Source organism: Penicillium vulpinum (genome assembly GCF_028829585.1).
Source record: "Penicillium vulpinum strain IBT 29486 chromosome Unknown utg000003l_segment0_segment0, whole genome shotgun sequence".
Taxonomy (NCBI): domain Eukaryota; kingdom Fungi; phylum Ascomycota; class Eurotiomycetes; order Eurotiales; family Aspergillaceae; genus Penicillium; species Penicillium vulpinum.
In genome coordinates this window covers 4,049,622-4,071,102 of record NW_026643243.1, presented here as the reverse complement: position 1 = coordinate 4,071,102, position 21,481 = coordinate 4,049,622, and the positions used below count along the sequence as shown (strand labels likewise).

At 48.1% G+C, this 21,481-nt stretch overlaps 9 protein-coding genes across 9 annotated transcripts; 5 read left to right on the top strand and 4 right to left on the bottom strand.

Moving 5' to 3' along the window:
• Positions 1 to 478: 478 nt before the first annotated feature.
• Positions 479 to 1,291, top strand: N7479_006597 (spherulation-specific family 4 protein; the record flags this gene model as incomplete). Its single annotated transcript, XM_057254291.1, has 1 exon — positions 479 to 1,291. One exon carries the CDS (start codon positions 479 to 481, stop codon positions 1,289 to 1,291), a length of 813 nt encoding a protein of 270 aa, XP_057108153.1.
• Positions 1,292 to 1,510: 219 nt separating this feature from the next.
• On the bottom strand, positions 1,511 to 2,871 carry N7479_006596 (thiamine pyrophosphate-dependent dehydrogenase E1 component subunit alpha; the record flags this gene model as incomplete). The annotated part of the gene is made up of 4 exons (XM_057254290.1): positions 1,511 to 2,281; positions 2,343 to 2,552; positions 2,615 to 2,676; positions 2,727 to 2,871. 4 exons carry the CDS (start codon positions 2,869 to 2,871, stop codon positions 1,511 to 1,513), a joined length of 1,188 nt encoding a protein of 395 aa, XP_057108152.1.
• Positions 2,872 to 3,376: 505 nt separating this feature from the next.
• Positions 3,377 to 3,859, bottom strand: N7479_006595 (NUDIX hydrolase; the record flags this gene model as incomplete). Its single annotated transcript, XM_057254289.1, has 1 exon — positions 3,377 to 3,859. One exon carries the CDS (start codon positions 3,857 to 3,859, stop codon positions 3,377 to 3,379), a length of 483 nt encoding a protein of 160 aa, XP_057108151.1.
• A 499-nt stretch (positions 3,860 to 4,358) lies between these two features.
• On the top strand, positions 4,359 to 5,323 carry N7479_006594 (tyrosine-protein phosphatase; the record flags this gene model as incomplete). Its single annotated transcript, XM_057254288.1, has 2 exons — positions 4,359 to 4,860; positions 4,974 to 5,323. The coding sequence occupies 2 exons, from the start codon at positions 4,359 to 4,361 to the stop codon at positions 5,321 to 5,323; spliced, it is 852 nt and encodes a 283-aa protein (XP_057108150.1).
• A 677-nt stretch (positions 5,324 to 6,000) lies between these two features.
• Positions 6,001 to 9,011, top strand: N7479_006593 (uncharacterized protein; the record flags this gene model as incomplete). Its single annotated transcript, XM_057254287.1, has 4 exons — positions 6,001 to 6,188; positions 6,296 to 6,376; positions 6,424 to 6,650; positions 6,700 to 9,011. 4 exons carry the CDS (start codon positions 6,001 to 6,003, stop codon positions 9,009 to 9,011), a joined length of 2,808 nt encoding a protein of 935 aa, XP_057108149.1.
• A 392-nt stretch (positions 9,012 to 9,403) lies between these two features.
• Positions 9,404 to 11,344, bottom strand: N7479_006592 (beta-N-acetylhexosaminidase family protein; the record flags this gene model as incomplete). The annotated part of the gene is made up of 1 exon (XM_057254286.1): positions 9,404 to 11,344. The coding sequence occupies one exon, from the start codon at positions 11,342 to 11,344 to the stop codon at positions 9,404 to 9,406; it is 1,941 nt and encodes a 646-aa protein (XP_057108148.1).
• A 2,258-nt stretch (positions 11,345 to 13,602) lies between these two features.
• Positions 13,603 to 15,039, bottom strand: N7479_006591 (UPF0075 domain protein; the record flags this gene model as incomplete). The annotated part of the gene is made up of 3 exons (XM_057254285.1): positions 13,603 to 14,769; positions 14,824 to 14,898; positions 14,950 to 15,039. The coding sequence occupies 3 exons, from the start codon at positions 15,037 to 15,039 to the stop codon at positions 13,603 to 13,605; spliced, it is 1,332 nt and encodes a 443-aa protein (XP_057108147.1).
• Positions 15,040 to 15,448: 409 nt separating this feature from the next.
• On the top strand, positions 15,449 to 17,481 carry N7479_006590 (putative MFS sugar transporter; the record flags this gene model as incomplete). The annotated part of the gene is made up of 8 exons (XM_057254284.1): positions 15,449 to 15,842; positions 15,921 to 16,010; positions 16,082 to 16,491; positions 16,555 to 16,746; positions 16,797 to 16,891; positions 16,950 to 17,106; positions 17,158 to 17,218; positions 17,282 to 17,481. 8 exons carry the CDS (start codon positions 15,449 to 15,451, stop codon positions 17,479 to 17,481), a joined length of 1,599 nt encoding a protein of 532 aa, XP_057108146.1.
• A 742-nt stretch (positions 17,482 to 18,223) lies between these two features.
• N7479_006589 (putative C6 transcription factor) lies at positions 18,224 to 20,513 on the top strand (the record flags this gene model as incomplete). Its single annotated transcript, XM_057254283.1, has 6 exons — positions 18,224 to 18,266; positions 18,367 to 18,814; positions 18,874 to 19,291; positions 19,342 to 19,944; positions 19,996 to 20,087; positions 20,147 to 20,513. 6 exons carry the CDS (start codon positions 18,224 to 18,226, stop codon positions 20,511 to 20,513), a joined length of 1,971 nt encoding a protein of 656 aa, XP_057108145.1.
• Between the last annotated feature and the right edge of the window lie 968 nt (positions 20,514 to 21,481).

Below are 21,481 nucleotides of genomic sequence, written 5' to 3'. Positions count from 1 at the left end.
TGAGAAACACATCTAAATTCCTATTTCCATCGAACAAGCTTAACACATCGATATCCACAAATCAATAAGGGGATGTGCCAAGGAGGGAATCACCGAGTTCGCCAGGGCTGGATTTCTCGACTTGCACATTCCTCTACTCTGTGAATTTTAATCAAGACCAGACATTTAACGAGGGCTCATTCATCCAGGGATCCGACATTAGCCCATTCTTCATAGCACGCACATGTATCACTATTCACTGTGAACCGTCTGCTTCTCCTGAAACATGTGGCTGATTCCTGTACCTGGATACAAATAGGGACTGAGGCTAATCTATCCCTTTATTTCCGTAGGTCATGGAGTCTCTCAGCTGGCATGTATAAAGCGTGCATTACTCACTAAAGTATGGATTTCCTGTCAGTCTTGTTGGTTTTTTTTTTTACATCCCGTGGGTGTTACATTCATTTAATTATCCACCTTCAATCCAACATATATAATGATGTTTCATTTATTTTCTCTCATAGTTACCATTCTTACCCTAGCCTCAACTGTCATATCAACCGGCCTACTAGTACCGCTATACTCCTGGCCCGGTACAGACGCATGGAACACAATCTACGACTTAATCGCAGCCCACCCGTCAATCCCATTCTACCTGATTGTCAACCCATCTACAGGTCCCGGCGACACAGAATATCCCGAAGACGTCTTTATCACCGCCGTTGCGAAGCTAAACAGCTATTCTAACGCCAAAGTACTGGGCTACACGCACACAGAACAAGGCACACGAGCCAGCTCCGAAGTCGAAAAGGACATCACCACCTACGCCAACTGGGCCACTTATACAGGGAAGAATATCCGTCTCTCGGGCATTTTCTTCGACGAGGCTTCGAACGGCGAAGACACGAGCAAGCTCGCCTATTTCCAGAATCTGTCGAGGAAATCTAAGAGCAGCAGTTTGAACACTGTCGTCTTCAACCCTGGCGTAAAGCTCAAAGCTGATGTTGCCAAGTGGTTCGAGGCGGCGGACTTCATTGTCGAGTATGAGAACACTTATGCTAATTGGGTGGCTTTAGCTCCTAATGAGCACTTCTCGACGCCTGATCACTATGGGAAGAATGCCGTTATCTTGAATCAGACGCCCGAGGATGCAAGCATTGATGATGTTGTGAATTTGGCGAAGGATATGGGCCTCGGTGCTATTTATTTGGCTCCGGATGGTGATTATATGAGTCTCGCTACTGTCCCTAAGGTTGCTGTTGCTGTTGAGCAAAGTCGAAGTGCTAGGCGTAGGGGCCGCGGCCGATATTAGAACTGAAAATATACCATGGCTTAGATTTTCATGTACTCTTATGTTATGACCACATGTGGTGGGCTTGTATATTTTATTCTTGGCTGAATAAAAACTGCGGCAAAGACAGGCGGGATATTCATGACAATGTATCCTTGGAATCTACATCAATATGCTTCTTGTATTATGACACTCTAACGCCTCAAGGGTCGCATGTAAATTTTACAGAGACAAGCATCCTCAATCCAAACCCTTGATCCCATCCTTATACGGCCGCAGATCATACTCATCAGGATAAGTTTCCAAGATGCGCTTGAGCTCCGCCATCTGCTCTCTCTGCTCCTCTGTAATCTCCTCATAAACGTCCGAGAAGGCATCCCTAAGCGAGGGCTTTTTCTCCGTCTCCGCCGCAGCAAACTCCTTCAGCACGGCCTTCCGCATCTCATCCCGCGTCTGCTTATCCTGATCCTCACTCCAAATCCCCTGATTCTCAAGCCACTTCCGCAGTCGAATAATAGGATTGTCACGGCGTTTCCAGTCCTCGACCTCGACACGGGCACGGTACGCAAAGCTGTCGTCGCTGGTACTGTGATGCGAGACACGGTAGCTCATTGCTTCGATGAGCACAGGCCGTCCGCCCTCACTTAGGGCAAGTCGGCGCGCCTCTTTCATTGCTTCGTTAACGGCGAATATGTCGTTGCCATCTACGCGGATCGTGTCGATACCATACCCCACGCCGCGGCTGGCGATTCCATCACCCCGATACTGTTCTAGCGTTGGCGTTGAGATCGCGTAGCCGTTGTTTCGGCATATGAAGACAACTGGACAAGATCGCGTTGCGGCAATGTTTAAAGCGGCGTGAAAATCGCCTTCACTCGCGGCTCCTTCGCCGAAATAGCAGGCCACAATGCGGGGGTCCCGGTTTGGGTTTTGTAGATCTTGGAGTTTCAGTGCGTAAGCTGCGCCAGCAGCTTGGGGGATTTGTGTGGCTAATGGAGATGAAATTGTGTGCTGTTGGTGTGGGTGAGGTTAGGAAAAGTACATTGTTGTACTCAAGAGCGGTGGTACTGACCATGCGAGGATAGTTTTGTCCATAGTGGACTGGCATATTTCGGCCACGGCCTGCATCATTGTCATTGGCGAAGAGCTGGCTCATGAAGTTCTTCAGTGTGAATCCACGCTGCTGGAATACACCGGCTTCGCGGTATTGTGCAAAGACTACATCATCTGGTGTCAACGCCGCAGCGGATCCAACTGTGATGCCTTCTTCGCCGGCGGAAACCTATTTGTAACCCGCCAGATAAGCCATATTATTCTTCGTGATCTTTGAAAAATTGAACCTACCATGTAGAAGCTTAGGCGACCCTGTCGTTGTGCCTCAAACATGACCACGTCCATAATGCTTACTGCCAAAAGTCAGGTACTTGATATCCGCATCAAGCGTGGGATGACCAACCAGACAGCATATTTTTGTACCATGTCAAGGCCTCCTCATTTGTAACATCAGGTGCTGGTCTTGCCTTATCAACCTGATGACCGTCTGAGTCCATCACTCGGTAGGTGGGGATAGCGGGCAGATCAGAGGCTTTGAGGAAGGCCATCTTTGAGGTGAATTTGCTATTTACAGCCCCAGGAAATCGAACACTAAACAAATTAACATATTGTCAGCGTTCGTCTCCCAAAAAAGAAAAAAACATTGTTTCGATGCGATCACCTGTCAGACCCCGGTTGCTGCGAGATGGAGCTACTCCACCTCCGTGCGGGGATGATACGCGCTGTGCTTATGTGCTGGCTGCGAACGCCATTTCGAGCAAGGATCTTTAGAGACATTTTGGTCTCTCTTGTTATTAACATTGTAGTTTTAATTCGTTCCAACGGGAGAAAGGTGAGAGATTGTCTTTGAATATTAAATCTGGGGAATATGGAGGGCGGTTGGCATCGGCATTTTAAGGTCATCCCCTTACTCCGCGGCCAACCGAATATCCGGTTGATGCGGGGAAGCCCTGGAGAGCATAAGTCCTACGTATTTACTGAATATCTCAATTGATTTGATGATTTGATTGTATTATTATTCCTTCTCTAGGATGAGTCTTCGAACATCACACCTCAAACGACTCCAAAGGAGTGCAATGCAAATGCCGTTTGTACCAAATCGCTGATTTTGAGGGGAATGTTGACGGATGTAAAACGTTCTTCTCCCGCCCATTCATACCCCAAGAACTCGTTGGAATGGATTGTGACTGGTTCGGCAGATGTATCGTAGATCATAAAGTTGAGTTGCCCGTGGGTCCGGTTTTGAAAACTCCACCACGATGATTCTATCTGCTGGATGTTGTGATGAACCTGGAGTCCAAGACCAGTCTTCTCACGGACTATGCGCCTCACAGCATCGGCAATAGTTACATCAGTGTCTAGGACTGGGCCTGTCGGAAGGCTCCACCACTCATCCATGGCCTCTCTGAGAGCAATCTTCAGAGCTAGCACGGTGAACTGCTCGTTTGCTTGGTACCGGCAGACTGCTACACTGACGAACCAGTGGTTATCCGGATCCAAGTCTGCAACTCTGGTGTACATGCTTTGGGATGCCATGGTTAGATGGACAAGTTTGATTTAAGAACCTGGAAGATGGAGATGGAGTTTATTGGTGGAAAGTTGAAGCTACACAAAGAGGCTACACAAAGAGCGATATAAATACCATTTGCTGTTATATTTGTTCTTTGCTAATATGGTCTCATTGTCTCACTTTCTATGACTTGTCTGACTATATATGGTCGGTATAAAATGCGTTATAAAGGGGAGTAGTTTATTCTGTGGCTAATAACACTACCCAGGGGGAACTGACTACAAAGAATGTCTAAAGGAACACTCAAAAGGCCACCGAACAGAGACACAGGGCCACATAAGCGATTGTTCTATGCTGTGAAAAGAAAGTGTTCCTGGAAAATGAATCTGGATACCTTCGTCATAGGATATGATGACATGGTGCCTGTCTCCACTATTTCCAAGGACGCGATGACATAGTTGAAAAGGCCTGTCTTCAGATCATAAATTTTGATTCCGGTCTTCAATCCTATGCCCAAATCAAATCATGTTCGAAACAGACCAAATTCGCGAGGTATTAAATACCGATATCAGAGCTCCCATCCCCCCGGCACTCGTAACCAAGATCTTATCGCTGCCGCCATTTATCTCTATACCAGGTGTTTTCAACTTCAGGGATCTCAGCCATGATGGCAACAAATTACGCCCAAGATTTGTGTATCGGTCAGGAAACTTGTCAGGCATCTTCGGTTCCGGGAAATCCATCATCGCAACCGAATTGGGAATCACCACAATCTTCGACCTCCGGAATGAAGGCGAGCGACAAAAAGCCCCTCCACCTTCTATCACAGGAGTCGAGACAATTTGGTCACCATATGGAGCGCGACCGGCCACATTGAACCTCCGCGATTTCGCAGGCGAAGACAAGGGCGCCTCAGGGTTCGTGAAGATGTACTTCGGAATCCTCGAAGCGGCTGCCCCATGTTTCACCAAGATATTTAAGCATATCAGAGATCACCCAGACGACCCGTTCGTCGTCCATTGCTCAGGTATGTTCCACGTGTATTAACTCACTATCATGTTTATTATTTTTTTCGCGTACTCGTGCGCGAACCCCCTCTTTCATAATCGATGAATGCTAATCATAAATCCCCATCCACAGCCGGTAAAGATCGCACAGGTGTCATAGCCGCTCTCATCCTCCTCCTCATCAATCGACCTCATGATGAGATTATCGACGATTACATTATTACTCGAGTCACATTGGAAAGCGCCCGGGAGAACCTCATGGAGGCATTCGCGGTGAACTTGGGATCTGATGGACTCGACCTCAGCATGTTGAGCCCCGAGGCGCTAGGTATGCTCGAGCTGTGCGGTGTTCGAGCCGATTCCATGGCAGCATTCCTAGTATCATTTGAGAACAAGTATCAAAACGGCGTTGAGGGTTATCTTATTGATAGACTTGGGTTTTCACAGAGTGATGTATCGACGATGCGCAAGCATCTGACCTAGCGGGTCAACCGCAGACATTTGTACAGATATAAAACAGCATGTATAGAGCATGTATATATCACTGCATTAGCCATGTTCTCAATTAGACAAAATCCAAGATGGAATGCTATGTCTTCATTGCAGCTTGGAATCTAGGGGCTCATTCCATTGATCGCATCTGCTAAAAATATACTATTTACATAGTAATACACATATACTACCTAGGTATTCCTTTAATAAGAGAGAAGAATATAGGTAAGGTTGGATTCCGATGTTATCAATCCGCCACACCCTCAGGGGCGCGCGCTAAGAAAGTAAGCTTAAGCCTCCCGTATATCCTCCCAACCTTCGTATAACTCCACTAATACTGCAGATCACAGCTACATCCTGCATTAGTATTCAAGTCTAGAATCGGAATTCGCGACATTATCCCCCGGGATCACCGTAGTTAGTACATTAGCGCTGCTACCGTTGCTTTTCCCCACGCGAGGGGGGTATTTGCCGAGATACCCCACTTCAAGAGCTCATACTACAATGCCCCAGGTTGTGTCGCATCACTCTACTTACCGAAATGAACATCGTAAGTTATCATAGTACTTTTGTGTATGCCAGGGGATTAAACGATAAATTAGGCGTACTTAATACACTAAGCCCCTCGATCTTGCAGAAGCATCTCGGCATACTTTTCTTTTGGCTCTATGTATCTTTGGAATCAGCTTGTGCTGGCGGTGCTTTCGTCGGTGCTGCCGACGACCTTTGGACAAAATGTTTTGGATCTGAGTGGTGATGGATGGACCGTCAGAAGTAATGCGCTGAATATTAGCGTCCCCGGCAATGTCCCCTCACAGGTGCATTTGGACCTTCTGGCTGCGAATGTTATCGGTGAGTTTTTCCTACTCCAAAGTGTTGACCGACCTAACAAAAACAGATGAACCGTTAGTTGAGCGTTCATCTTCCTATAGTTTCTGTATACTAAATCGAATCACATCGAAGCTATTATGGTTTGAATGACTTCAACTTGCGTTGGGTCGCAGAGAGCAATTGGACCTATATAAGTAAACCAATCGATGGCCTGTTAGTGAGCTTCACTGTTAATTAGGATTTCGGCTAACACTCCACAGGCTGAGCACCTCCAAGTCCTCCTGGCTTGTCTTTAATGGACTTGACACCTTCACAACAATCGAATTCTGCGGTCAGTTTATAGGAACTACAGAAAATCAGTTCCGGCAGTACACTTTTGACATTTCCAATGCGCTGAAAAACTGCAAAGGCTCTCCAACCGTCTCTCTTGAGTTTGGAAGTGCCACGAAGATCGCAAATGAAATCGCTGCTGATCCGAAATCACAAAGTAAGTGTCCAACAAAGGGATAAGACACTATGTCTGACAATGTCTCTAGAATGGCCTACCGGTGTTCAAGGAACTTTTGAATTCCCCAACCGCTGGTTTATTCGCAAAGAACAGTCTGACTTTGGGTGGGATTGGGGTCCAGCGTTCTCGCCCGCTGGGCCATGGCAGAATGTTTACCTGGTGCAGTCAGAAGGCGAGGAAGATGTATATGTTCTAAACACAGGCTTTGACATTTACCGAAAGAACCAGATCAATCACCTTGCCCCCGATCAGAGTCAGCCCTGGGTTGTGAATGCAAGCGTTGACTATCTCGGCTCTCTACCTAGACACCCGTCTATGTTTATCGAGATCAAGGAGTTCGAGTCAGGCAAAGTATTGAAGTCTGGATCGCTCGACCATGTTGTTGTATCTGGACAAATCATCTCCGGTACCATCACAGTTGATGCAGATGCACCCAACCTCTGGTGGCCCTTGGGCATGGGCAAGCAAAGTCTGTACAATGTCACAGTCACAATACAGAACGAAGACAAGGACCTCCTCGCCAGCGTAACCAAACGCACTGGCTTCCGTACTATTTTCCTCAACCGATCCAACATCACCGATGAGCAGCTGGCTCAGGGTATCGCGCCTGGTGCGAATTGGCATTTCGAGGTGAATGGCCATGAGTTCTACGCCAAGGGCTCGAACCTAATTCCACCAGATGCATTCTGGCCACGAGTCACCGAGGCCAAGATGCAGCGACTCTTTGATGCAGTTGTTGCTGGAAATCAGAATATGCTCCGAGTCTGGTCTTCGAACGCATATCTTCCGGGTTTCATATACGATCTTGCTGATGAACGCGGAGTATTGTTGTGGAGCGAGTTCCAATTCAGTGATGCCCTGTATCCCACGGACCAACCGTTCCTTGACAATGTTGCTGCTGAAGTTGTCTATAATGTAAGACGGGTCAATCATCATCCATCGTTGGCTTTGTGGGCGGGTGGAAATGAGATTGAAAGTTTGGAGCTATCACTCGCTAGGCAACACGATCCTGCATCCTACCCGCGCTTGGTTGGCGATTACGAACATCTGTTCATCTCTCTCATTCTCCCGTTGGTCTATGAGAACTCAAGATCGATTTCATACATGCCTAGTAGCAATAACAACGGCTACCTGAGCGTTAATCTGTCTGCTCCAGTCCCGATGGTTGAGCGCTACGATAACGGCACAGAAGAAAAAGGACACTACTACGGTGATAGCGACTACTACAACTACAACAGCGGTGTAGCATTCGACTTCACCGGCTACCCAGTCAATCGCTTCGCCAACGAATTCGGCTACCACAGCATGCCGAGTCTGCAAACATGGCAGCAAGCCGTAGATGACGAAGACCTCCACTTCAACAGCAGCACCATCATGCTCCGAAACCATCACTACCCAGCAAACGGCCCAGACACGCACAACTACAAGAACTCATCTCTGGGAATGGCCGAAATGACCATAGCAGTGGAGAGATACTACCCGATCCCCAACAAGCAAGACTCCGTCGCTCATTTCAGTGCCTGGTGCCACGCCACTCAGCTCTTCCAAGCAGACATGTACAAGTCCCAAATCCAGTTCTATCGCCGTGGAAGCGGAATGCCAGAACGCCAGCTCGGAGCCCTGTACTGGCAACTAGAAGATATCTGGCAGGCTCCGACGTGGGCTGGGATTGAGTATGACGGTCGCTGGAAGGTCCTTCACTATGTCGCGCGTGATATCTTCAAGCCTGTCATCGTCTCACCATTCTGGAACTATACCACCGGCGATCTGTCTATCTATGTGACATCGGACCTCTGGGAGACGGCCCGCGGAATTGTGAAGCTTACCTGGACAGATATTTCTGGCAAGCCGATCCCAGGGAATGCGGGTACACCCTTGACCAAACATTTCTCTGTTGGAGCACTTAATACTACTAATATCTACGAAACAAATGTGGCAAAGCTCTCTCTACATGATATTAAGGATGCCGTCCTTGTCATCGATCTCACTGCTCACGGCCGTTTCCCGAACGCCGAAAGCAAAACCTTGACTACATTCACACACCGAAACCAGTTCACGCCCGTCTTCCCTAAAGACCTGGCACTGAAAGACCCGAACCTCAAGCTGTCCCATGATGCTAAAGCTGGCACTTTCACCGTCGAGGCTCGGAGTGCTGTATCGCTGTACACATGGCTTGACTACCCCGCTGGTGTGGTGGGATATTTCGAGGATAACTCGTTCTCTTTGGTTCCTGGTGAGAAACGGACTCTTCGGTTTGTTGTGCAGAAGGATGAGACAGATGGGAAGTGGGCGGATGGTGTTACTGTGGGCAGTTTGTGGGATCAGACTACCAGAACTTGATGAGTGTATACATTGCATGTACCTAGTTTGTTCTATCGAATTTGATTTATCCTACTTCTCTGCATCTATTAAATTCTCTACCTCGTTCCTCGATAACAGCATTTGGACTGAACACCATTGATCCTCGGATCCTTGGACCTACTGTTCTTATGCCCAAATCAGGAACTGTGCACAGATCGATAGTAGTGTTGAACCTGGTTGACTACACTAATTCTTAGGCATTAATTAGTTCTTCACAATTTTACTGCTATTTTAGCTATGGTTTTAATAGCAATCCCATTCACTGATTTATAAAAATTAAGAGTAAAATTTAAAATCAATATTTGCATTGTCTGTACAAACGCGCACATTATGTCTGTCTATCTAACCTATACTACCAAATTCTTATCCATCTATTCACCATTGTAAACAGCGGTGGCATCAGTGACGAACGAGTCAAACACCTTATCACCGGTAAGCGGAACGATCGACTTGGGAAGGGCCTCGCCGGCGGCAGTACGGTCATCGACAGTCTTAGCCTTGGTCTTCGCAATCCATTCATTGGCAGAGGCGAGCTCGGCATCTGCTGTAGTTTGATCCTTGGCATCGAGAGCCTCGAGCATCGAAATCAAGTGCTGGCAGGCGGTGGCCCACTGTCCAGCAAGAGTTGCCCAGGGTGCCACATCCTTGACAAAGCCCTGGTTAGTCATGCCGGGGAGAACATCAGGGATGGTGACGATGAGTGCGAGGCGATCCTTCAACGCCTTAGTGCCGTCAGTGGTGCCGGCCTTGCGAGCAGCCCAGAAAGCAGTAATATCGTCGCTAAGCTTGGGGGCGTTAACCTCGGGACTTTGGTATGGCCAGTTCTGGTTGAGATCGACGAATGCAACAAGTGCAGTGTGGACGGTGGTGTCAGTACCCGATAGCTCCCAAAGACTTGCATCCATAGACGCGGTAGCATCGTACTTGGGCCCATTCCAGGTATAGTCGCCATAGTTGGCGAGCGAGACCATAGAGGCGTACGATTGAATCATCGGGTTTGAGGTGAAGCCAAGAAGATGCTCGTACAGTTCGGCGGCGCGCTTGGTGAGAGGGTTCAAGAACAGGCGGTCACGGTTGGCGTCGTTGACTGGGAAGTTGTCCCAGATGAACAGGTTGTCGGTGACGTAGCTCGCGTCGGCGGCCATGACGCTCTCGACTGTGATATCGTCGCTGAAAATTCCTTCGCCAGTCCACTGGACGCGGACATTCTTGTTGAGCTTAGTGCCGAATTCTGTCTTGTATGGGTTGGATCCGCTGCCGGCATAGTTGGTCGGGACGGTCATGAGGTTCTCGAGATTATTGGGCTCAATATACTCGGTCTGGATACGGTTCAGGTAGAAAGCTTGGGCATCGGCAATCCAGGTATCATTATCAGTGTGAGGCCACTTTGCCGTGTCCGAATCACAGTGGAACACGAGATTGATATCATCGAGAGCGGCATAGAAGCTGCTAACACCAAGGTCACGCAGCTGGTCAAACTTGGCCACAGTAGCGGCGAAGTCATCATCAGACGAGTAGCATAGATCTAAGCCGGGCGAAAGGGCATAGGTAAAGTCGACATGGTTGGCATTGGCAGTCTCAACAAGCTCCTTGAGGTCAGTAAGCTCGTCGCCACTGTAAAGAGTGCGCCAGCTGGCACGGAGAAGTGCATCATCTTTGGGTGTGTAGATATAGGTGTTCATCTTGTGGTTTCCGTAGAAAACTAACTGGTCGAGACGTGCCTGGTGAGACCAGGGGATACCATAGAAACCCTCGATCGAGCCACGGATAGGCATGAGCGGCCAGTCGTGCATCTTGAAACCAGGGATACTGGCGCCATCGAGAAGTTGAAGAAGAGTCTGTGCAGCGTAGAAAGTGCCGCGGGTGTCTACACCATTGAGTACAATGGTTGGCAGCTGCTCATAATGGCCACAAGCAAGAACATAGCCGTCGGCCACGAGGCCCTCGGCAGTGGTATCAGCAAGGGCCTTGGCAACAGTGACAGCGATACCAGCTCCCTCCTCGGTGCCAACGTAAATTTGCACGCCCGAGTCACTGGGCTTGGTGGCGAGAACAGTACTACCACCGGCGGCAGCTACGACCTCCCTGATCGCATAGATCGTGGCAGCATCTGTGAAATTCTCTGCCACGAGGGTTACTTGACCCGCGAGCGAGATAGATCCGCCGGTGAACGTGACCTGTTGAGGAGTGGGAAACACCACTGGGTCTCCATTGGCACGACCTTTGTGGGCGATGGGCACAGCGTTGACCGCCTCAAGCGCAAGGGCGACAAGAAGAGCCCGAAGGCAGGTGATGCTAGATAGACTGAACATTGTGAAGAGCTGGTGTGTTCAAGGGCGTTCATGTGGTTTATATACTAAGGAAAGTGGGGTTTACGGCGTGTCTCGAGATATTCTTCCGAGATTGGAAGTGACGGATGCCACGATCGGTTACATCATGGCGAGATTGTTAAATGCAGCCCCTGGAAGGGGGCTATCGGGGTTTGATTTTTTTGATTAATTTCTTAGGTCGTATGCAGCTCCATATTCGATGTATCCAAACAGCTGTTTAGAACATGCAGCTAGGACCCCGAAAAGGATATGCCGGGTATTCCAGAAGATAAGATCTACAGGGGATAAGTGTCTCTAGGTGGTAATGTTCTCAGATGGTAGTGTTCCCAGGTGGTAGCGCTTGCGATAACAAACAGAGAGTGCAGAGCGATGATCACTTGGAACTGCCAGGGGTTGTTTTGGCAAAGTTGGGATAGTCTTGGCTGTTCGCCAACCACCCCCGCTCATCACCTGGCGCCTCTACCGTAATATATAATAGATTATATCGAGTTAGAGTGGAGATAGTTAGTGAATATTCTCCGGCGTCACTGGTATTGATTGGGTGGACATCGACTTAGCCTGTGAACGAGTACGACCTTGTATGTAGATCTTCAAGCCCTCTCAGCCACATTTACGGAATAATTCGATATCTCGTCAAAACACGCTAAAGCCATGAAAAGCCCAAAGCTTCTCTGGGCTGTAACGTTACACTATGCAAACTGCGGGGTAAATCATAAGATAAAGTACTTTACTTGAAGAATCCAATATATTTCGGTTGGAATTGAAATAGATTCGTCGGATATCAGGTGCAACAGCACATATTTGCATGCAATATCTTTCAGCAAAAGTAAGGCACGGCTTATCTTGATGGCACCGTCTACATATGTAGATGTATATAGCAAGTGTGGACCAGGTTTGGATCAATTAAATCAACAAACTACCCAGCATCATTCGGTTTAGTACTTTTGTCCACACGGGATGTAGTAACAAGAATTGTCCCGAGGTCACTTACGCGGCCTCTGTTATTAACGTAGGTCTCCAATGGTCTGATCTATTTAGCTCAAGAAGATAGGGACGTTATATTTCAGATAACACTGCAATGTCTTTCAGGATGTCATTCCTCCTTCTCGGCGTTATAGCTAAAAGAAATTCATTAGTTGCGGTAATAAGAGCATTTTGTCGGTTAAATCCATGTATGATATGCAAAGATAAGTCTTGAGATTTTAACCTCATATTTCCCCAATTGGATACAACTTAGAGATAAGTATATAATCAACTGAACAGCCATCAATAACCATACTTTCTTCTATTGCCCATTTTATTTGCAATACCCTTATTTAGATTAGTACTAATGCCTGATGATAACTCAACATTGAAGCCAACTCGGTAAATATCTACTTCAGCTTTAGAAACACGGCCACTGCATCCCTGCTATTGCCAGTTGAAGAACGCGTTAGTACATACTAGTCTTTCTCATTCTTCCGCAGTAGAGTTTGATAGTCAACATTTCTATATACATACATGTACATGCCATGCAGTTATTGTTAATAATATATATTTTCCCTTCTAGGTACGAGCCTGATTTTCTTCCATCAACATAATTGGCAGTTATCCACCTATATCGATACTAACCTTGTCTGAAAGACAGGCTAAAAGATCGCCATCACCCATGAACATGGGCACAAACCCCCAAGCATGAGGAAAAGCTTCGCCCTGCAATCTAGATCCGAAAAGGCAAAAGATATACGGAGAGAAAAGCACCCCCACACCCTGCGGAGTAAAAGCAAGGGATTCCAGAGCCCACTGCAGCTATGGACGATCATATAGACACGGTCAAAGCTCAGTCCGAACCACTGCCGGCATACATAGACAGCTCTAGACTTTGCTCAGCACGTGCCATTAGTGATGGCAAAATGGCTGAATGGATATTTACTGTGTCGAAACCAGTGCGGAGCTACTAAGTTTATCATGCAGGGGGTGGTGGATCGTCTGGTTGATTTGCATACTTGGGATGCACTATGATGTGCTTCAACATCAATTCTGTCGGTTGAGTCTATCTTCATTTTCAGCTTTCCAGGAATTCACTGACATGCTGAGAATATAGTGAGGAACAATATTGCATTTGTCAATCCATATATATTGCAAGCTTTATGTTCTCATTCTAAAGTTACGCCAAAATCAAAAGACCCAAATAGTGTGTAAATGCATCCCAAAACTGTTATGCAAAGAGCTCGATAGAAAGGAAAATCCGTAAGCCGTAATTACCATTTGTTGTCGAAAGGCTTGCCGTCGACGTAGTTAATCAACTCTTTCACTGGAGAGAGATGATCACGACCAGCGCCAAACATCATACCCTGACGCAAGACCTTGCGGTAGTTCTTGCCCGGAGACACCTTACCGAGGACATATTCTTGGCGAGTCTCGACACGAGTGGGAACAGGGATAGATCGGCCAACTACAGCCTCCATACCCTGCCAAGCAAAGGTAATGGCCTCCTTCGCGCCGCCAGGGATACCAGCCTCATCAAGCATCATAATGCGGGTGTTGGGGTAGTTTTCTTGGATAAAGGCGGCGATGTTGGGGTTGTAGGCACCACCCCCGCACAAAAATATTTCAGCAATCTCAAGGTCTTTGGGAGCATAGCGAAGGTAATGATCCACGATAGCCTGGGCGGTGACACGGGTGATGGTTGCGACGACATCGTCAGGATTGAGGCCCTTGGCCTCGGCCTTGACGATGAAATTATGGGCGAGAGTGTCACGGAAAACTTCACGGCCCGTGGTCTTAGGTGGTTCCAATGCTAAATAGGGATGTGTTAGGAAGTCATCCACAAGTGCTTGGTCAACGGTACCGCGGGCTCCCATCTCGCCATCCTGGTCGTACTCGCGCTTGCCATTAGTGTAGTGACGCACGACGGCATCGATGAACACATTTCCTGGACCAGTGTCGAAGTCGTAGCACGCATCAACACCGCCATGACTGTCCGGGAGGATAAAGCAGACGTTTGCGATGCCGCCAATGTTCTGGCACGCACGTAGCTTCGTCGGGTGGTGCAGCACTAGTGCATCGAAGAAGGCAATGAGAGGAGCTCCCTGACGACCGGCTGCCTGATCACTTACCCGGAAGTCAGTGACGGAGGTAATTCCCGTGCGCGAGGCTAGGAATGTGCCTTCGGCCATAGTCAGAGCACTGCGGGTCTCGCCGGCCTCCGGCATGGAAAGTAGCCAGATGGTTTGGCCGTGTGATCCGAGGACATCAATCGATTCGATATCCACATTGTGATCCTTACAGAACTGGTGCACGGCCGAAGCGAAGGTCTCGCCTAGGATCACGTTTACTTCAGACAGCTCGGAAGGAGAGGTCTTGTTGTGCAGGATCATGTTCATCACCCGCTTCTTGATCACCGGTTCAAGTGGAATTTCGCCATACTGCGTTATTAGTTAGTATGTCGTATCTTGTGTAGCATACTCGTAGGCACTTACCTTAAGTAGTTCGAAGTGCATAGGCGATTCGGGTGTCTCTTGGCGGAATTGACAAAGGGCACAATCAATGCCATCCTGTAACCGAAGATGAGTATGTGTTTCTCAAGTGAACAGACAGCCACCAACCATTGAGGTTCCACTATTTAAACCCAAGACTGTGATGTCTAAAGCATGGCTGGGAATGCCATTAATACCATTAACGGGGTTGGACGTCATGTTTGATTCTAAATTTTAAATACTCTGTAGCAAACCGCAGATCAGGAAAACAACTCGGGAGAAAAAAATGAACATCTCTGAGGACTAAGACACTATTTAACAAACTCCTCAGCAGTCGGAATCCATACCGAGCTAATGTATGGTGGAGACCGGAAATGCGGTTCGGCATTCTCCATCTGATAGATCTAATAGAAGGGATGACCGGCAAAACGCTACATGCAAATGTTAAATGGTCACGCGCTTCCAAGGTTGAGATCTGTGGAACATGGGTCCCCCCCGCATGAACCAGCTCCTCCCCGGCCTTACCAAGCTTAGCCGTCTTTTCATCAAATACCGGGAGCGGGTCTGACAATTGCTTCAAATTGCTCCTTTTTCGCTTGCGAGCTAGAGAAGCAGCTTTTCATACATAATGGGCTATACTACATTATGGACGCGCCTTTCGCCGCGTCAGCTGAATGTTGCCATTCAGATATTCTCGCTGATCTCGATCTTCTTTGAGGGATATGACCAGGGTGTGATGGGTGGCGTCAATAGCTCACCGAAATATGTGACAGAGGTTGGCATTGGTAAGCCTGATGGGACAGTGACCGACACCACTCACCAGGGTGGCATTGTTAGCATCTATTACCTGGGTGCGATCTTCGGTTGTTTTGCCGGCGGGTGGCTTGCAGATCGAGTTGGTCGGATTAACGGGCTACTCGCTGGTTCATTATTTGCGCTTGTTGGTGGCGCCCTGCAAGCGGCCGCGCAGGATTCGAACTTCATGTTGTGTGCCAGAGTGCTTACAGGGATTGGGACCGGGGGTAAGGACCCCCTGCTAGTCTTGGTTTGGCTTAGGGGCTAGAAGGAGCTATGGCGCTAATTTTGCTTGGATGTCGCAGCCTTGACTGGTATTACCCCAGTGTTAGTATCCGAAATCTCTTCCGCAAATCATCGGGGTGGCTATTTGGGATATGTTTTCATTGCCAATTGTAAGTCGTAAATTCGCGATATCCACTTGTGGGTGGGGTGGGGGTTATTGCTAACATTTCTCATTTCCAAGATCTAGGAATCTCCGTCGCATACTGGATCTCCTTCGGCCTCGCTTTCGTCGATAACGGTTACTCGGACGTACGATGGCGCTTCCTTCTTGCCTTCCAGTGTTTCCCGGCACTCCTCCTTGTTGTTTTTATCAAAATGTTGCCGGATAGCCCCCGCTATCTGGCCTCGGTGGGGCGGAATGATGAAGCTCGAGACCTTTTGAACCGAATCCGCAAAGGCCGAGCCTCCCAGGATGCTATCGATGAAGAATACCTTGAGATTATAACTGTTGCCAAGGGAAGCAAGCGCAGCTCACCCGTTGAGTTTGTAAAGATTTTCTTTGGAAGGGGTGGAAAACCAGGGCTGAACCTTGGCCGTCGGGCTTGGTTGTGTGTTTGGCTTCAAATTATGGCGTCCTGGACGGGTATTACTGTGGGTTACGTCACTTATAACCATTCCATTGAATGGTCATCGGGGTGCTAATAGTGATTGTAGGCTGTTACTGCCTATTCCCCGACACTGCTTGCGCAGGCAGGTTATGATGATATGAAGCAAAACGGTCTTGCTGGAGGAATCAACACAATTGGAATTATAGGTACTATTATCAGTGCTCAAATAATTGACCGATTAGGCCGACGGGTTTGTTTGATGGGCGGAGCAGCTGTTTTGTTTGCCGTCAATCTTATTGTGGGTTTTTCTTTTGCGGGTCGAGGTGGTCTCTCCTGACAATGTTATAGGCCGGGGCCGTTTATGAAGGCTCGCTTCATAACCCCGAGAAGGCAGCTCAATATGCGCCTGGTGCTGTGGCTATGCTCTTTTTGTTTAACTTGGGGTATGTTGGCATGAAATTGCAACGCTGTCTTTATATATACTAAAGTGACAGTGACTAGTTATGCTGCTACCTGGGGTACGGTTGCTTTCTTGGTCCCCACTGAAATCTTCCCCAGTGATCTACGAGCCCAAGGCAATGGATTTGGCATCACAGGGTGGGCCATTGGAGTGGGTATGACTACTTTGGTCAACCCCGTCATGTTTGATGTCATGGCCGTAAGTTGCCTCTACTTCTCTGCTTTACTGGAGATGCTGATCGCCTTTTAGAGTCGTACATACTTTTTGTTTGCTGGCCTTAACCTCATCTGGATCCCTATCGTCTACCTATGTATGCTTTGATCTTATTCTTAATTCGCGTTCAGTTGTGAGATCTAACATGGTCTCTTCGCAGTCTACCCTGAAACCCGCAATCGCTCTCTTGAGTCGATTGACGCTCTTTTTTCGACCCCTAGTCCATTCTACTGGAAGATGGAACAGGCATATAAGCTTCACGGCGATGTCCTCGCCGAACACGGAGTTAGTAGGAGTGAGGCTCTCATTGGTGGCAAGACTGAGCTGGCAGCCTCCCCAAACAAACTTGCAACTGCCTAAAGCACCGGCTATCTACGGCATACCCATCGAGCGCGTTGGTCATGTTCCACCCTCGACGCAACACATCCATGTATAAGATCATGTCCTAAAAGTCGTTACCCCGCATTTAATGTATATTATATAGAGATTGTATTCACATCTTTCTTGATTCCTTTTCACGCCCTTCTCACTTATCTATAGCAGTGATCCCTGTGGATTAGGTCGTAACTTTTTATATAAAAATATATAGTCAAGGATCTATCACCTTGGCAAACATTATATGCGTAGTGTGGAATATGCGCTTTCAAATTTATCACATGCAAATTAGAATTCATCTAGAAGATTGTATACAGTACATCTTATATACTCTCATCTTCTAAATTGAAAGATCGTCGAAATCTCCACTACATTCGATCGTCCCAGCGTCAACTTAGCACCCAAGGTTGGAATGACACGTTGCTGAGTCATCTTCTGTGGCTTTCGCAACTTTAATGTCGACATTTTATTCTCAGTCAACTCATTTCCAGCGATTCAATTGCGCATCGATGTCATCGGAAAAAGTTGCTGCTTGATTTTGCCATTTTTTGCGTGCATTTTCCCCATACTGCACAGTTTTACCCCAGGATTTTTCAAACGGCGACCCGTGTCTCTGTGCAGACCCCGAACCCCGTTTTTTTCGAAGCTCGGGGGGGCCACGAATTGTCTCCCGCTTCTTTGCGTTTAAGACCCCAGTTTCTAAGGTTGGAATGAACTAATGAATTGAATGTCGCAAAAACCCCGAAAACTCCAACGCGTCTCCAAAGCCTGTAAGATCCCCCCACGTTCAATTTTATGCTCCACTCGCGCTTGGCGGCAATTGTCTCACGGACTACACGAGAAAGCTCTGAGCTCATGTTGCATTTATAGGCGACTTCTGCAACAGACGCAGCATTAAGTGCGGCAGAAGCGAAGACCCGCTAGGCAGATGTCAAAATTGTGCGGACTTTGACGTCCCGTGCACCTTTGATCGCCCCGCAAAGCGCCGGGGCGTCAAGGCTGGCACCCGGGCTTCTATGCGAGAGACGCCGGTGGTAAAAACCCCTATTCCGGACAATGTCCTCCCTGTGCCCCCTGCTTCGCACGCTACAGGGAGGATGTCAAATTCCTCTGCGTCTAGGAGCTCGTATTACCCCGAGTCAGCCCACCGCCCATCATTGACTGGGGATCCATGGTCTACGTTCAATGCTGGCGGCATGGCGACGGAGAGCTATGACGATGATAGTGCATTGCGGAACTCGTGGAATGCATTTGCCATTGCTAGTGATCGTCAAATCCGAAATCTTGTGCAAGTATACTTCGAGATTGTGTATCCAATGTACGAATCTACCTTATCATTGCCCTTGGGGATCTTTTTCATGGCTGATAAATTTCTAGCTTCCCGCTTTTCCACAAGCAATCTTTCATTGAGAGAGTTCATAACCAAGAGCACCTCCGAAATCCGGGGTTGTTTGCCTCAACAATGGCAGTTTGCGCCTTGGTTTCTGGGCGCGCGCGAGACGGCGCCCTGTTCACTAATAGATGGCATCGCGATGAACTCGCCGAACCTCCATCCGAGGCATTTTATGCGGCGGCCAAGGATTCAATTCCCCGTGACCTTGCTACGGCAAGAGGCATCAACTATATGCGTGCATGCGCTATCCTCGCAATTGCCAGCATTCAAAACGGCCAGATCAAGAATATGCAAAAGTATTCCGGCATGTACCACACTCTCACCAGCATGGAGGGCCTTCATGATGAAAAGCTGTGGCCAAAAGATTTGAGCCCTATCGAAACAGAGGAGCGGCGAAGACTGGTATGCAGTCCTTCATCCTATGGTTACGCTTTTCACTAACTGATAGGAAGTTCTGGTCTATCTATACATTGGATATTTATTCCACCATTGTATGGGGAGGCGTAATTCGATACCGCGAAGCACATTCTCTAGTGCGATATCCAAGTGAAATTGACGATGAATTCATCACACCTCACGGCTACGGGCTGCCACCCGTGTCTCCAGGCTCGGGCCCGGACGATGTGACCGTCGTATCACGGCAGCCCGTAGCATGGCTTCGGGGCTGGAACTTTACCACAGATCTGTATCGAATCTTAGAATACGTCGTTGATGGTAATCGACGTCGTTTCTCGTCGGCCAACGGAACCTCACAGGTATGGTCTTTGTTCACCCCGGCATCCATGTCAGAACCAGCAGTCATGGATAGGGTACTGTCCATGTACGCCGCGCTGCCGCCACAGTTTAAAGAAACACCACCAATTACAGGCGACATGTCCAAGGATCTGTTCGGGTTCCAGTCTGCCAACATACAGGCCACACTGCAGCTCCTCCGGATGGTGCTCCTGTCAGCGGAAGAACTTGGTGTAGACCGCAAATGTGACGTAGCTGGAGAACTTCTCAGTGTCTTTAGCAAAGTTCCCGTAGAGTATTTGAATGCTATCAGCTCCCCTTTGGTATGTCGATCATCATTACTTTTCTAACCCCATTTTACTGACCGCTCGCAGCTTCATCATCTTGGCGGAATCGGCTATATCCTCGGCTCTGTAATGGAAGGAAGTTTATCAGAGGCATCCTACCAACGCGTCCGCACATTACTGTAAGTCTTTCACCCATCTGAAGCCAAGCAAACAACCCAAACCAATAAACCCCCTACAGACTCGAAATGGCCGACCTCCTCGGCCGCCTCGAAACAGGTCTCCAGCGCGCCGCCGGCGCCAGCCAACGACTCCGGTCGCAGGTAGACAGAATCGACGGCTACATGCGTACCTCCCGGTTACTCAATCTCGCAGCGCCACATATGCGCCCTCAACATAACGCAATCCCCATCGATGCTAAACGCGAAATGCCTATCCCGCCCACAACATATATTCCTCGCAGTGGCCCGATCCCGGCAGTCGGTCCACCGACAGCAATGGGTGAGCACATGATGCAGTTCCAGCTGCCGCCGGAGTTGTTGTCTGATTGGCCGTGGCCATTGGATGGGGCTCATACGGAGAGCTTCCTTCCGCTGCCGTTTGAATAATACGGGGTGGTTGCTGTATGTATTTGTGGGAGTTGGAGGTCGCGTGTTTAATGATTCTATAGAGTAGAGCAATTGTATTTAATTATCTGTTTATATTAATTGAGCTGAATGCACGAATCGTGCTGTTTATTACTGCTCTTCGTCCTACTTATATTTGCTATTGGTGCATCTCACCTGTTTCCTATTTTCGTTCTCGGATTCGATCATTAACCCTACATATTTATCCAGGTATTAACCCATCCATGAGCTCCTGCGTGATGCTCACCAAAATCTATTTATATTGAGTGGAGTGGTGGGGACGGGCTTCGGGAGGCTGTTTATACTCGTTGTTGCCCACTTCTATGGGGAAAGTTCCCACTGAAAAGTATCTGTATACTCCATACAGTTGTCGAGGGCTTTTTTTTTTCTTAACTTTTCATAGACTACAGTTCTCATCCTAATCTGAATAGTTGAACGGAGTTCATATTGTGATATTCTCACTTAAGCTTGAGAGGGTGGCTGAAGCAGAGCCAAAGTCAATTTGTCTACCCCCACATTTTGACGGGCCGGCAGCCAGCTGGGCTTGCATCCCAAACGCCATGGGCTAGGGGCTGTTTTTCTCTTTTCAACGGCCAAGGTTGTAGCCCATGACAGGCACAATTTTCCGTATCCATTAAAATAGAATCAAGTTTGTATATACCCATAGTCCAAAGGTGATCGACACTGACAAGACCGGACAGGATCTGTTTGTCATTGGAATCCGATAGGACATTCCGATTGCTTTAAGGCCGCTAGTTTGAAGGTCTCGGTTGATATTGCCCCCGGTCAACTTCCGATATCAAGGTCTTTGACTAAGAGGTTACCCCGCAAATGTGGAAGTCTGAGGCATTTTAACACAGGTCTTATGTCTTATCAAAAGAGTTCGTTTGTCATGTTTGAGCTGTGACCTCTAGTCAACCTCCACCTGGGCACCTGAGTCAACCTCCAGT